The 13,959-nt window shown below is 48.6% G+C and overlaps 1 protein-coding gene across 6 annotated transcripts in view; it reads left to right on the forward strand.

Moving 5' to 3' along the window:
- HCN4 (hyperpolarization activated cyclic nucleotide gated potassium channel 4) overlaps positions 1–13,959 on the forward strand; it is a 164,209-nt gene that overhangs the window by 44,087 nt on the left and 106,163 nt on the right. For 4 of the 6 annotated variants that reach the window (XR_005823422.1, XR_005823421.1, XM_040570394.1 and 1 more), the window contains exon 1: positions 355–2,054. The exons of the other annotated variants lie outside the window; for them this stretch is intronic. Coding sequence is in view for 2 of the 4 variants with exons in the window: in XM_040570394.1 (XP_040426328.1) it covers positions 1,351–2,054 (704 nt within the window). In the remaining 2 variants the exon portion in view is untranslated. Of the gene's footprint in view, positions 1–354; positions 2,055–13,959 lie in introns of those variants that run through there. 6 annotated transcript variants of the gene reach the window in all.

Consider the following 13,959-nt stretch of genomic DNA (forward strand, 5'->3'; position numbering starts at 1 on the left):
GCCTCCCTCGTTCCGGTAGGGGAGCTCTCCGAGATGCAGCCTGCTGTTTTTTGAATGACTTCTACGGATCCAACCCCTCTGGGAGAAATAGTAGCATTTGGCATGTCTAACGGGAAGCAAGGCAGCAAAGGAAAAGAACCTTCCAAACCTTTCTTCGGTAAAAAACACAATGGGGTTCCCAGCAGGCAAACTTGTGCCAGAACAGACAGGCACTCCCCAAGCCCCTTCTTTGCATGCAAGTGAGATTTTCAAGGTGAACCGGTATTTCTTCCTTTAGGTTTGGATTTGCCCCCGCCCCCCCCCCCCCCCCCCCCCCCCCGCCCCGTGTCTTCACCAGAAAACCTGCAGCCAAGCAGCTGCAACTCCAGAAGGAGACAAGGATCGCCAGCATCTAAGAGAAAAAGGAATCTTCTTTGCTCCTATTATTTTTATGATGCTGCTATTTTTAAATTTACAGCTGCCCGGTAGGTTTTGCTGCTAAACCAAGGAAGGCATTAAGCCGGGCGCTCCCTCAGCTACAGCCAAGCCGCGGCTGACTCCTGGTGAGCAGCAGGAGCCCCGCAGTGCCCAGGCGCCGTGGATGTTGCAGCCCAGCAGCAGCAGCAGCGTTGCGGCGTGCCTCTTGCCACACACACCCTTGGCAGCCAGACGTTGCCCTTTTAAGAAGCCCGGGTGCTGGCTCAGGTAGGCAGAGCCTGTGTGCAGTAGTCGCTCCTATGGCAACCCAATAGAATGGGATCGCTTCATGAATATTCCCAGGAGCCGGGGCTGCATGAGGAATAAGTGATGACGGTGATGTAAGCAAGCAGTGGCTGCTGCAGGTTGCAGTTCATTGTGTTATTGGCCGGCAGGTTGAGGAGTTTGAGGCACCCAGGCTTGCGCTTCGCTTTTCGGATGATGTCTGCCTGCCGGGAGACACTGCACATTTGCATCTCGAAGCCAACATGGCAAGGCGGCTGCTGCTGCTGCCGCCCTCCCTCGCCTTCCAGCCAGAAGTGTGTGGCTCTCCTCTAGACTTCTTGCCCAGTGCTCTGGATCTGAGCAGACAGGGATTGCAGTAACACTCACCAAGGGGAGGCAAGCAGCAAGTAGGCAAATCGGGACAAGGGAGGAGAGGGGGGGGCTTTTTTGCCTTCCCTCTTTTTTTTTCCTTCCGTTCTGGATGCAGAGCCCGTGCGTTGATGCGGAGCCTGTGGATGCCACAGTCTGGTAAGGGGATGACACGCCAGCCTCTGGTCCCTCCTGCCTCTTGAGCTGGGGGCAGGGGCCTGGGGGCAGCGACGGTTCCCCTCCTTCGGCACAGCCGGGGGGGTCTCTCCCCCTCACTGAGCAGCAGCAGCAGCAGCGGCCATGGACAAGCTGCCCCCCTCCATGCGCAAGAGGCTCTACAGCCTGCCCCAGCAGATAGGACCCAAGGCGTCGATCATGGATGAGGAGGAAGACAGCGACAAGGACACCCGGAGGAAAAGCATCAGGCTCAAGCCACTGCCTTCGCCCTCTGCTGGGAGCACCCGGGCACTCGGGGGAGACCCCAGCAGAGGGGGAGACCCTGGCCTCCTGGAGACAGAGGCAGGCAGCAAGGGCGCCAAGACCAGCACCAATGGGGACTGCCGCCGCTTCAAAGGGAGCCTGTCCTCGCTGACCAGCAGGCACCTCCACGACGCGGCTGAGGAGAAGAGGCTGATCGGCGGCGAAGGGGAGCCAGCCTCCCCCGGAGAGGACAAGAGCCCCCCTGGCAGTGGGGAGACGGAGCAGGGACTGCCAGCACCCCCGCCACCGGCATCCCCCCCGGAGTCCCAGCAGCAGCCCCCCCGAGCTTGCTCCTCTACCTCCATCAAAGTGGAAGGAGGTGGAGGGTGCGACCAGATCACCCCAGATGAGGAGCAGAGGCTGGGCCAAGCTGGTTTCATGCAGAGGCAGTTCGGGGCCATGCTCCAGCCGGGGGTCAACAAATTCTCCTTGAGGATGTTTGGCAGCCAGAAGGCCGTGGAGCGGGAGCAGGAAAGGGTTAAGTCTGCCGGGTTCTGGATCATCCATCCCTACAGTGACTTCAGGTACAATCTCCCCTTCCTGGCCCGCTCAAAACTGGCCTGCCCCTTCCCCTACCCTGTCCAGCTCAGACCTTTCTGCACAGAACACACACCCAGGGATAACTTTCCTTGCTAATTTCCTAGTCAGAAGAGCTGGAGGACACATCCAAGATCTGCTTCAGTCAAACAATCTGCAGGTTTCGTTTATATTTGAGCTTAATTTTAGTGTCCCCATACTACTATTAATTTTAAATTGTGTTTTTAAACTAAGAGATGCCTCTCGCTTCAGCTTTTTATAAGGGAAAGCCTCTCCATAGTCCTGTGTAAATGGGGAAAAACGTTCCCACCTGATGCACAACTCCAGACTAAAAGCACAGTGTCTGCTGCTTAACTACTCCTGCATCTCCAGCTCACAACCTGCAGTCTGCCAGTTTAATGTTTCATTTCCCATTTTAATACCTCAAAGTCCTCTCCCTTCTCCTTCCCCAAGAGTTAGGGAATGATGCTGCCACTATTGCTGCTCTGTACAGCTTCTTACCGCAGCATCGCTTGTCAGGATTTGGTATGTGCAGAGGATGATAGCAGCGTTCATTCTGAAGGAACTTAAGACCTTCATAGTCTTACAGACAAAGATCTGCTCTTTTGCATCTGCAGATGCTTATTTGCAAGACTAATTTGGGCAGGGAATAGTTAACATTGTCTTTAGGAGAGTAATGGCTTACTTTCACTCAGATAGCAACATTGCCATGAAGGTTAATAAAAAAATTAACTTGTAAACAGTAGAACCAATTATTGTATGGTTTCAGTCACATAGCTGGGGGGGGGAGCTGTGTTTAGGCATTTGTGAGTAAAGTATTGTCTACTGCACAGGTGAACTGTCCTCTGCAATACGTATGTAAAGTGCTGCAATCAATAATTAATTACTTAGTGCAATCAATGGCTAAGGGTTACTGCTTCAACTTTAATTACAACTGGCTTACATTTCACATTTAAAAGCACACAGTAGAAGCACGTTATTCAAACATAGCCATCAAATTACGTGATTTTATTGAATTCTTGGACTCTAAAAGAAATGTTGCCTTATTCAGTAAAATATAGTTAGCGAGATAATTGCAGGAAGGAGTTGCAGGATGGATTTTGGTGCCCAATGACAGAAACCTCTTGGCACTACCTTTTAGGGATTTAACAAGCTTAGAAGGTTCAGGACTGGCACTGAACAGATTCCTGGATACTTGCTTGGATTAACAAACTTTATTAGAAGGCTATGTGAATTGGAAGACTGCACTGTCATTTAAATTCAGCGCAGTCAAGTGTCCCAAGCATAGAGCTGACCGAGCATATGAGGGTTTCCAGTAGCTACATCGTGATGCACAGTCCTTGTAAGTACAATCTTATTCAAACCCAGATTGGAAAGAGTATAAAATTGCCTCACTGTTGTGACTGGTCAAGTAATACCTCACAAACACAGAGAAATGTGAGAGTGTTTAGCTCTAGAAAGAACAAACCAATTTTATTCTCTTGGCTACAGATCTTAGTATATTTGCCACAAGCCTAGAGTTAAAAACTAACTGCTGTGCTTTCTTGGATTATTCTAGCAAAGTGCTCTCTGTGTGTTGCATCTTAAAGTAATTTTGGATTTAGTCTCTGGATCATATTTGGATTTATCCTAAAGTAGCCTTCAGTTTGTATATCTTTTATGTATCTGTATAACGGATTTATGCCCTTCCGTCTCTATGGCTGTTTCCAGCACAGAGCCAGACTGGCAAACTTCAGTAGAAGGATTGTGGCAGTAGCTGAGGTAGCCACCTTGCCCAAGGTGAGATGGTCCTAAGAGTTAATTTTTTGAAGATTCCTAGTGAACCAGTGCTTATTCCTTAAAATGGCATAGCAAATTATCAGGCAAGTTTTTATTTGTGAGGTACTTGGCTGTAGGGCCACTCCTAGCCTTACACAAAAGAATGAAATACGCAGGCAAGCTACACTCTCCCAAGCCAGCTGATCATACAGTGTGCTAACACGCAAATGTTCACATGCAGGCAGTTACAGATGTATCCATGTATGACTTGTTAGCATTAAGAACAAAATCCTCTGCAACGTAGCTTTGCATTTCTGTAGAGAAAGCAAAGTTGGATATCTGCGCCCTGGTGTGAGAAATTGTCTGCCTGGTGTCAGATTCCAGGTACGCTGAGAGCTTGCCATTTTGTGTTTCTTCTAAATTGATGCTAGAAGCCGAGCACACAAATATGTGCTTCCTCCCTACTATTATGGATCAGCATCAGATGGGGCAGTGGTATTGATTGTGCAGACAAACATCTGAAGAGGCCGGAAGGAGTTGGATACACTATTGTATGGTCAGTATGTGCATTTTCCAGGGAACTTTGTTCACCCCAGTTTCTAGGTCACTTGCAGCATATCTGTTTGAATGTGACTGCCACTTAGAGAAAATGCGTGGACTTTCATGAAAAATAACCTGTGAACAATGGCGGCATTGAAGGAGAAGAATGGGAGCTTTCCCGGATGCTGTTCGGATTAGGTATTCCCTTCTGCTCTGAGTGCTACCAAAGCATCTCTCTTGGAAACAACTCATATGAATACGAGTAACATTTCTTGACCTCCGAAATGCAGTAGATTGCGCCACAGAGCAGGTATGACCAAGATATTTTCAAGAGCTATATCCTTGGCCCAAAGGACTCCGTTTGCTGCTTTGCAAATTACGCAGTACAAGGCGTGCTTGCTCCTTGCTATAGATGGGTGCAAATCCTAGAGCATTAGGATGCTGTGAGAGGCACGAGTCTCCATTATCTGGCACTTTGCATTGTCACCAAAGCTGTACAGTAGCATTTGGTGTACAAGTTTAAAGTTAATAAATACTTAGCCCCTGATCTTTTTTGCTGTCTTTTTGGAGAAACCAGCTTCACCTCTGAGAGTGAGGTGCGTCTCCAGGTGTTTTGGTAGAGCTCCAGACCTCATGACTTCCAGCTATGTACAGCTCAAGACGTGAACTTTTGAATTGAACACTCCGACCCTGACTAGCAGAGCTCGATTTTGCTGTAAAATTACATTTGTGCAATTCCTCTGACTTCATGGAGTAACTCTCCTTCGTGCTATGTGAGAGGCATTCCGGTTTTAGAATAGAACAGAGGCTTTCATCATTGTCTCATTAAATTATCATTTTAGCATCTAATATAGCTAATTCCAGTGGCAAATCTATGACCCTCAAAGAGTAAAGCAAATTAATATAGATTAAGGCTCTGTTGATTTCTGCTTTTAGTCCATTGTGAGGGGAAAAGACACCGAATGACCTTTATAAAAACCAGACTCAGTGCCACTGAGTACTCATGACTAATGCAGTGGACTAGTTCTGGCAGCACTTAAAAGGCATCTTAGCGATTTCTAATGAAAATAAGAGTACTAGCTCCTCTTCCAAGGTTCAGATCTAAGTGCTAGTTACTTGAGTTTATTTGCATCTGTGGTTGATTGCACATCAGTGCAGAACCAATGTGTAGATCAAGATTTATCTGAGGCTCTGAGAGCTTTTTCAGTGGATAGATAGAATTGCAATTTATTGCTTAGAGGAAGCATTGATCTAGTAAAATCGGTTTAATAAAAAAAATTCCAGACAAACAATGATCTATCTAGTCTGAAGTTGAGTGAAGCATATTGGTTGGAGCTGCTCTCCAGAATTGTTTGCAAAACAGTGGAGCATGCTGCTTTTAGAAAGGCCTGAGAACAGATACGCTATCTGAAGGACCAAAATAGTCCAAACAGTGGATGTAAATAGAACTACACATTATTCACTGCCCAGTAATCTGTTAACTTCTTCACGGGAAAAAGAAGCTGCTGCTTGCTTGAAAACAATGGAAAATATTCCACTCGGTCCCAACTTGAGATTTTGGATTTTTTCTTTCCACTGTTCTCACTTCCTTGGAATACTTATCTGCTGTCCTGGTTTCAGTTAGGACAGAGTTAATTTGCCTCCTAGTAGCTGGCAGGGTGCTATGTTTTGGATTAGGATGAGAACAGCGCTGATAACATGCTGATGTTTTAATTGTTGTAGAGCAGTGCTTACACCAAGCCAAGGACTTTTCAGCCTCTCTCTGTCCTGCTAGCGAGCAGGCTAGGGATGCAGCAGAAGCTGGGAGGGGACAGACCCAGGACAGCTGACCCAAACTGGCCAAAGGGGTATTCCATACCATCTGACGTCATGCTGAACAATATATAGGGGTGGCTAGCCGGGGTGGAGGGGTGGCCGGCTGCTCGGGGATAGGCTGGGCATCGGTCAACGGGTGGTGAGCAATTGCATTGTGCATCACTTATTTCGTACACATTATTACTATTAATACTATTATTATTATTATTATTGTTGTTATTCTTTTCCCTGTCTTAATAAACTGTCTTTATCTCAACTCACAGGCTTCACTTTCCCGTTTCTCTCCCCCATCCCGGAGAGGGAGGGGGGAGGGTGAGCGAACGGCTGTGTGGTGTTTGACTGCCAGCCGGGCTAAACCACAACAGCCCATTTGGCGCCCAACGTGGGGCTCGAAGGGTTGAGATATCGACAGATTTGACCAGAGTGTGTTAAACTAAAATTGGTATAAGTATTCGACCTGCTTAATAGTTGCTAGTCACAATGTTGATTGCCTTAATCTCAAGTCTGCTGTGCCTGTTTCCCAAATTGAGTTTTATAGCAAGTTACTTTCTGTATGTGCTCCCTGTCGTGCTGTTTACCCTTTCCGGGCCCTGGTTTAAGATTGTTATGGTACTGTGTGGTGTAACGATGGCTTATGAAATGATGAAGTATCTGGTCATGACTCTAACCTGGTATTTGTACTCAGCACTGTCGTCGACTCTATACTTCGGAAACCATATCTCAGAAACTATTAGCAATTACACCTATTGCCTTTTTTCATCAGGGAGTCAGTCTCTGGAGGGGACAGGGGAAGATATTTTTTCCTACCTGTTCACTCTCCCTTCCTCCTTCACCACCCTCTTATCCCCCGAGCTAGTTACGGTAGCTCTCCAAGATGTTGAATATCCTTGGGATACTCAGACCAGCATGTTCTTGTTGTTATGTCTCCTGAATGCGCTTCAGGTTTTGTTTAAGGTTAAACAACTACTTAGGAATCTCATCCGGAGATCTGTCTTGAGGCGGGATATTTGCGAGTGGCAGGGAGTGTGGGAGGATATGGGCAGGTTTCTAGGGCAGTGGGCACCTCCAGTGTTTTGGACATTCACCCCTGAACAACTGCAAAATCCTAAAAAACTGGTAGAATGCTTGAAAAAAAGGTGTCATGACTCTGGCAGTTCCAAAGTGACACAAATCACTGTGGCGTGCTGGGGTCTGGCTTGTGCCTATCGAGCTGCAATTGATGCTACTATCAACCTAGTGACAGACCCTGCGGCCGTTCCAGTCCCGGCTCCTGCAGCCACTCCAGCTCCCGCAGCCATTCCAGCTCCCGCAGCCGTTCCGGCTCCAGCTCCCGCAGCTGTCCCGGCTCCAGCTCCCGCAGCCGTTCCAGCTCCCGCAGCCGTCCCGGCTCCAGCTCCCGCAGCCATTCCGGCTCCAGCTCCCGCAGCCATTCCCACTCCTGTGGCTGGGTCAGAGAAACGAACTGTAGCAGTGCAAGTTGCCCCTGCAGAGGGTACTCCAACCCCTGTGGCAGACCCTGTGGCTGGGTCAGAGAAACGAACTGTAGCAGTGCAAGTTGACCCTGCAGAGGGTACTCCAACCCCTGTGGCAGACCCTGTGGCTGGGTCGGAGAAACGAACTGTAGCAGTGCAAGTTGACCCTGCAGAGGGTACTCCAACCCCTGTGGCAGACCCTGTGGCTGGGTCGGAGAGGCGAGCTGTAGCAGTGCAAGTTGCCCCTGTAGAAAAGGTGAAAAAGTGGTATAGAGACTCAGGTCGTTTAGAACGCAGAAAGTCTTCTGCTAAGTCTGGGTCTGGAGAAGACGAGGCTGGGCCATCAAGTGTGCAGGAGGATGAAGATGAGGATGAGGATGTCAGTAAGTCAACAGTAACTACCCGAACCCTATACCAGCGTGAGCTACGAGATGTGCGAAAAGATTTTGGTCGCTGTATAGGTGAACAGCTTGTCACCTGGCTGCTCCGGTGCTGGGACACTGGAGCCAATGGTGTGAAATTAGAGGGCAGGGAAGCCAAGCGGTTGGGATCCCTTGCTAGAGATGCAAGCATTGACAAAGCAATTGGAGATGGAGCACGATCTCACAGCCTCTGGAGGCGTCTCCTGTTAGCTGTGAAGGGAAGGTATCCCTACAAGGAAGAACTTGTATGTGTACCAGTCAAGTGGACCACCATGGAGAAGGGAATTCAGTACCTGAGGGAATTAGCCGTACGGGAAGTAATTTATAAGGACTTAAACGATGCACAAACATCCACAGATCCAGATGAAGTCCAGTGTACTCGACCCATATGGCGGAAGTTTGTACGGAATGCACCATCAACATGGGCCAGCACATTGGCAATAATAACCTGGAAAAACGGTGAAGATCCCACAGTGGGTGACATGGCTAAACAACTCCGGGAGTACGAAGGAAATCTCTCCTCTTCCCTACAGGCCTGCGTCTCGGCTGTGGAGAAACTCTCTGAAGAGTTCCACCAACTTAAAGAGAATTTATCTTCCCCCCCACCTGAACAAACCAGTGGCCACCAACTAAAAGAGAATACTTTGGAGAAACTTTTTGAAGAGGTCCAGCAACTTAAAGAGAGTGTATTTTCTTCCCCACCTGTACAAACCAGCGTCTCAGCTATTAGGGGTAAACGTGCATCCATGCAAAGAAGACAATATGGTGGGTACACACCCCGCACCACCCTGTGGTTTTACCTACGTGACCATGGAGAGGACATGAGAAAATGGGATGGAAAATCTACTGAGACCCTAGAGGCACGGGTACGTGAGTTGCAAAAGAAAACAATCGGGAGAAAGGGGTTCTCTGAAAAGTTTGCTGCTCCAACTTCTAGCAGGCAGTCTTTTAAACACAGAAATGAAGATTCTGACCAGGACTAGAGGGGCCCTGCCTCCAGCCAGGGGGAGGAAAGGGACAACCGAGTTTATTGGACTGTGTGGATTCGATGGCCTGGCACGTCTGACGCACAGAAGTATAAGGCTCTAGTAGACACCGGTGCACAATGTACTCTAATGCCATCCAGCTGTAAAGGGCCAGAGCCCATCTGTATTTATGGCGTGACAGGGGGATCCCAGCAGTTAACTGTATTGGAAGCTGAAGTGAGTCTAACCGGAAATGAGTGGCAAAAGCACCGTATTGTGACTGGCCCGGATGCTCCGTGCATCCTTGGCATAGACTATCTTAGAAGAGGATATTTCAAGGACCCAAAAGGGTTCCGCTGGGCTTTTGGCATAGCTGCCTTAGAGACAGAGGACATTAAACAGTTGTCTACCTTGCCCGGTCTCTCAGAGGACCCTTCTGTTGTGGGGTTGCTGAGGGTTGAAGAACAGCAAGTGCCAATCGCTACCACAACCGTGCACCGGCGGCAATATCGCACCAACCGAGACTCCCTGATTCCCATCCACGAGCTAATTCGTCAACTGGAGAGCCAAGGAGTGATCAGCAAGACCCATTCACCTTTTAATAGTCCCATATGGCCAGTGCGAAAGTCTAATGGTGAGTGGAGACTAACAGTGGACTATCGTGGCCTGAACGAAGTCACGCCACCACTGAGTGCTGCAGTGCCGGACATGCTAGAACTCCAGTACGAACTGGAATCAAAGGCAGCCAAGTGGTATGCCACAATTGATATTGCTAATGCATTTTTCTCCATCCCTCTAGCAGCAGAGTGCAGGCCACAGTTTGCTTTCACTTGGAGGGGAGTCCAATATACTTGGAATCGGCTGCCCCAGGGGTGGAAACATAGCCCTACCATTTGCCATGGTCTGATCCAGTCTGCGCTGGAGCAGGGGGAGGCTCCTGAACACCTGCAGTACATCGATGACATCATTGTGTGGGGTGACACTGCAGAGGAAGTTTTTGAGAAAGGGAAGAAAATAGTCCAAATCCTTCTGAAGGCCGGTTTTGCCATAAAACAAAATAAAGTTAAAGGACCTGCACGAGAGATCCAGTTTTTAGGAATAAAATGGCAAGATGGACGTCGTCAAATTCCAATGGATGTGATCAACAAAATAACAGCTATGTCTCCACCAACTAGCAAGGAGGAAACACAAACTTTCCTAGGTGTCGTGGGGTTTTGGAGAATGCATATTCCAAATTACAGTCTGATTGTAAACCCGCTCTACCAAGTAACTCGTAAGAAGAATGCTTTTGAATGGGGCCCTGAGCAACGACAAGCCTTTGAACAAATTAAACAAGAAATAGTTCATGCAGTAGCCCTTGGGCCAGTCCGAACAGGACCAGATGTAAAGAATGTGCTCTACACCGCAGCCGGGGAGAATGGCCCCACCTGGAGCCTCTGGCAGAAAGAACCTGGGGAAACTCGAGGTCGACCCCTGGGGTTTTGGAGTCGGGGATACCGAGGATCTGAGGCCCGCTATACTCCAACCGAAAAGGAGATATTGGCAGCATATGAAGGAGTTCGATCTGCTTCGGAAGTGGTCGGTACTGAAGCGCAGCTCCTCCTGGCACCCCGACTGCCGGTACTGGGTTGGATGTTCAGAGGAAGGGTCCCCTCTACACATCATGCAACTGATGCTACATGGAGCAAGTGGGTTGCACTGATTACTCAGCGGGCTCGAATAGGAAACCCCAGTCGCCCAGGAATCCTGGAAGTGATTATGGACTGGCCAGAAGGCAAGTACTTTGGGATATCGTCAGAGGAGGAGGTAGTCCGTGCTGAAGAAGCCCCACTGTACAACAAGCTACCAGAAAATGAGAAGAAATATGCCCTGTTCACTGATGGGTCCTGTCGTATTGTGGGAAAGCATCGGAGATGGAAAGCTGCTGTATGGAGTCCTACACGACGAGTTGCAGAAGCTGCTGAGGGAGAAGGTGAATCGAGTCAGTTTGCAGAAGTGAAAGCCGTTCAGCTGGCCTTAGATATTGCTGAACGAGAAAAGTGGCCAGTTCTCTATCTCTATACTGATTCATGGATGGTAGCAAATGCCCTGTGGGGGTGGCTACAACAATGGAAGCAGAACAACTGGGAACGCCGGGGCAAACCCATCTGGGCTGCTGCATTGTGGCAAGATATTGCTGCCCGGGTAGAGAACCTGGTTGTAAAGGTACGCCATGTAGATGCTCATGTGCCCAAGAATCGGGCTACTGAAGAACATCAAAACAACCAGCAGGTGGATCAGGCTGCTAAGATTGAAGTGGCTCAGGTGGACCTGGACTGGCAACATAAAGGTGAATTATTTATAGCCCGATGGGCCCATGACACCTCAGGCCATCAAGGTAGAGATGCAACATACAGATGGGCTCGTGACCGAGGGGTGGACCTGACCATGGACACTATAGCACAGGTTATTCATGATTGTGAAACATGTGCTGCAATTAAACAAGCCAAACGGTCAAAGCCTCTCTGGTATGGAGGACGATGGCTGAAATACAAATATGGAGAGGCCTGGCAGATTGATTACATCACACTCCCCCAAACCCGCAACGGCAAGCGCCACGTACTTACAATGGTGGAAGCAACCACCGGATGGCTGGAAACATATCCTGTGCCCCATGCCACCGCCCGGAACACTATCCTGGGCCTTGAAAAGCAAGTCCTATGGCGACATGGCACCCCAGAAAGAATTGAGTCAGACAATGGGACTCATTTCCGAAACAACCTTATAGACACTTGGGCCAAAGAACATGGTATTGAGTGGGTGTATCACATCCCTTATCATGCACCAGCCTCCGGGAAAGTTGAACGATACAATGGACTGTTAAAGACTACACTGAAAGCAATGGGTGCTGGGACATTCAAAAATTGGGAAACACATCTGGCAAAGGCCACCTGGTTAGTCAATACTAGAGGATCTGCCAACCGAGCTGGACCTGCCCAATCAAACCTGTTACGCACTGTAGAAGGGGATAAAGTTCCTGTAGTGCACGTAAGAAACATGCTGGGTAAGACAGTCTGGGCTACTCCCGCCTCAGGAAAAGGCAAGCCCATTCGTGGGATTGCTTTTGCTCGGGGACCTGGATGCACTTGGTGGGTAATGCAAGAGAATGGGGAGGTCCGGTGTGTACCTCAAGGGGACCTAATACTGGGTGAGAATAGCCCATGAGTTGAATTATAATATGTTAATCATCATATAACACTGTATGTCACCGCTACCATGGTTGCTATATATCATAGATGAAAATGGTGATTAATTAGAAAGTATTGGAAAGAGTGTAACCTGAGCATGACATAAATGGTATGGAATAAGGGGTGGATATCTGTCCTGGTTTCAGTTAGGACAGAGTTAATTTGCCTCCTAGTAGCTGGCAGGGTGCTATGTTTTGGATTAGGATGAGAACAGCGCTGATAACATGCTGATGTTTTAATTGTTGTAGAGCAGTGCTTACACCAAGCCAAGGACTTTTCAGCCTCTCTCTGTCCTGCTAGCGAGCAGGCTAGGGATGCAGCAGAAGCTGGGAGGGGACAGACCCAGGACAGCTGACCCAAACTGGCCAAAGGGGTATTCCATACCATCTGACGTCATGCTGAACAATATATAGGGGTGGCTAGCCGGGGTGGAGGGGTGGCCGGCTGCTCGGGGATAGGCTGGGCATCGGTCAACGGGTGGTGAGCAATTGCATTGTGCATCACTTATTTCGTACACATTATTACTATTAATACTATTATTATTATTATTATTGTTGTTATTCTTTTCCCTGTCTTAATAAACTGTCTTTATCTCAACTCACAGGCTTCACTTTCCCGTTTCTCTCCCCCATCCCGGAGAGGGAGGGGGGAGGGTGAGCGAACGGCTGTGTGGTGTTTGACTGCCAGCCGGGCTAAACCACAACATCTGCAAACAGACCCTTTTGTTCGTTTGCTTCCTCTGTGAGACCCCCACACCTGCTCAGGAGCTGGGGAGATTTATGTGGCACCAACAGAAATAGATGTGGAGGTGTAATGTGTAAGGTAGGGGAATTTCTGAAGAACAAAATCATTTGCTCCCCTTCGTGCTGGTCCAGACCTCTCAGCAGTGTCAGTCAGACACTTCCCTTGGGGAATCAGTGGGATTTATTAATTATACTACTAAACACTGACCCCAATTGCACTGGCAGGATTGAGCAAAAATGGGAAGGGTGCATGCTTCTCTTTTCCACTCTCCTGAACAGAAGTGATTTCCAGAGTGCCTCACAGGGTGCTGCTCTGTCTGTGGAGATTGTTTTCAGTCGTAAGCTTTTTGCTATTTTGTTAAGAGGGTAAACAATTTGTGAAGCATGCAGCACACTCCTGGCTTTGGCGGTTCACTTAGGTGGGTGTTGGTCTTCCCGCTCTCAGACAATAACGCTCTTTTCTCTACCTGCTGCCCAGAATGCTGCTGCTTGTGCCTGCCTTCATGCCTCTCCACATTCAAAGGCTGCCCACAATGGCAAATGCTGATCTTGTGACTTGCCCACTGCTCACATGAAAGTAAAATGAAAGCTAGCCATTGTGTGAGCCTTATGTACTGCAAATTGCAATTCTGGTTCACTGAAACCTCTGCTTGGAGGGAAAGGCAGGGGAAACGACTGCATTAGTAGCAGAACCTGTGCCAGTCATTAGAAACAAACAAAAAGTGCAAATCAGGCACTGGCTTGGTGGTGGGCAGCTCATATATTTGCCTGTCTTTTCTTGTTTGTGCCGATGGCAGTTGCCTTAAAATCATGTGGGGGCACTGCTAGCTGAGGAAGGGAGATGTTCCTGAAGTCAGATCTTGCTGTCTTTACTGCAGAGAACTTTCCTGCCAATTCCCAGGGCAGTTTTGCTGGAGCTGAACAAGGGAATCCAAGCAGGAATAACATGA

Source organism: Cygnus olor, chromosome 11 (genome assembly GCF_009769625.2).
Source record: "Cygnus olor isolate bCygOlo1 chromosome 11, bCygOlo1.pri.v2, whole genome shotgun sequence".
Lineage (NCBI taxonomy): Eukaryota > Metazoa > Chordata > Aves > Anseriformes > Anatidae > Cygnus > Cygnus olor.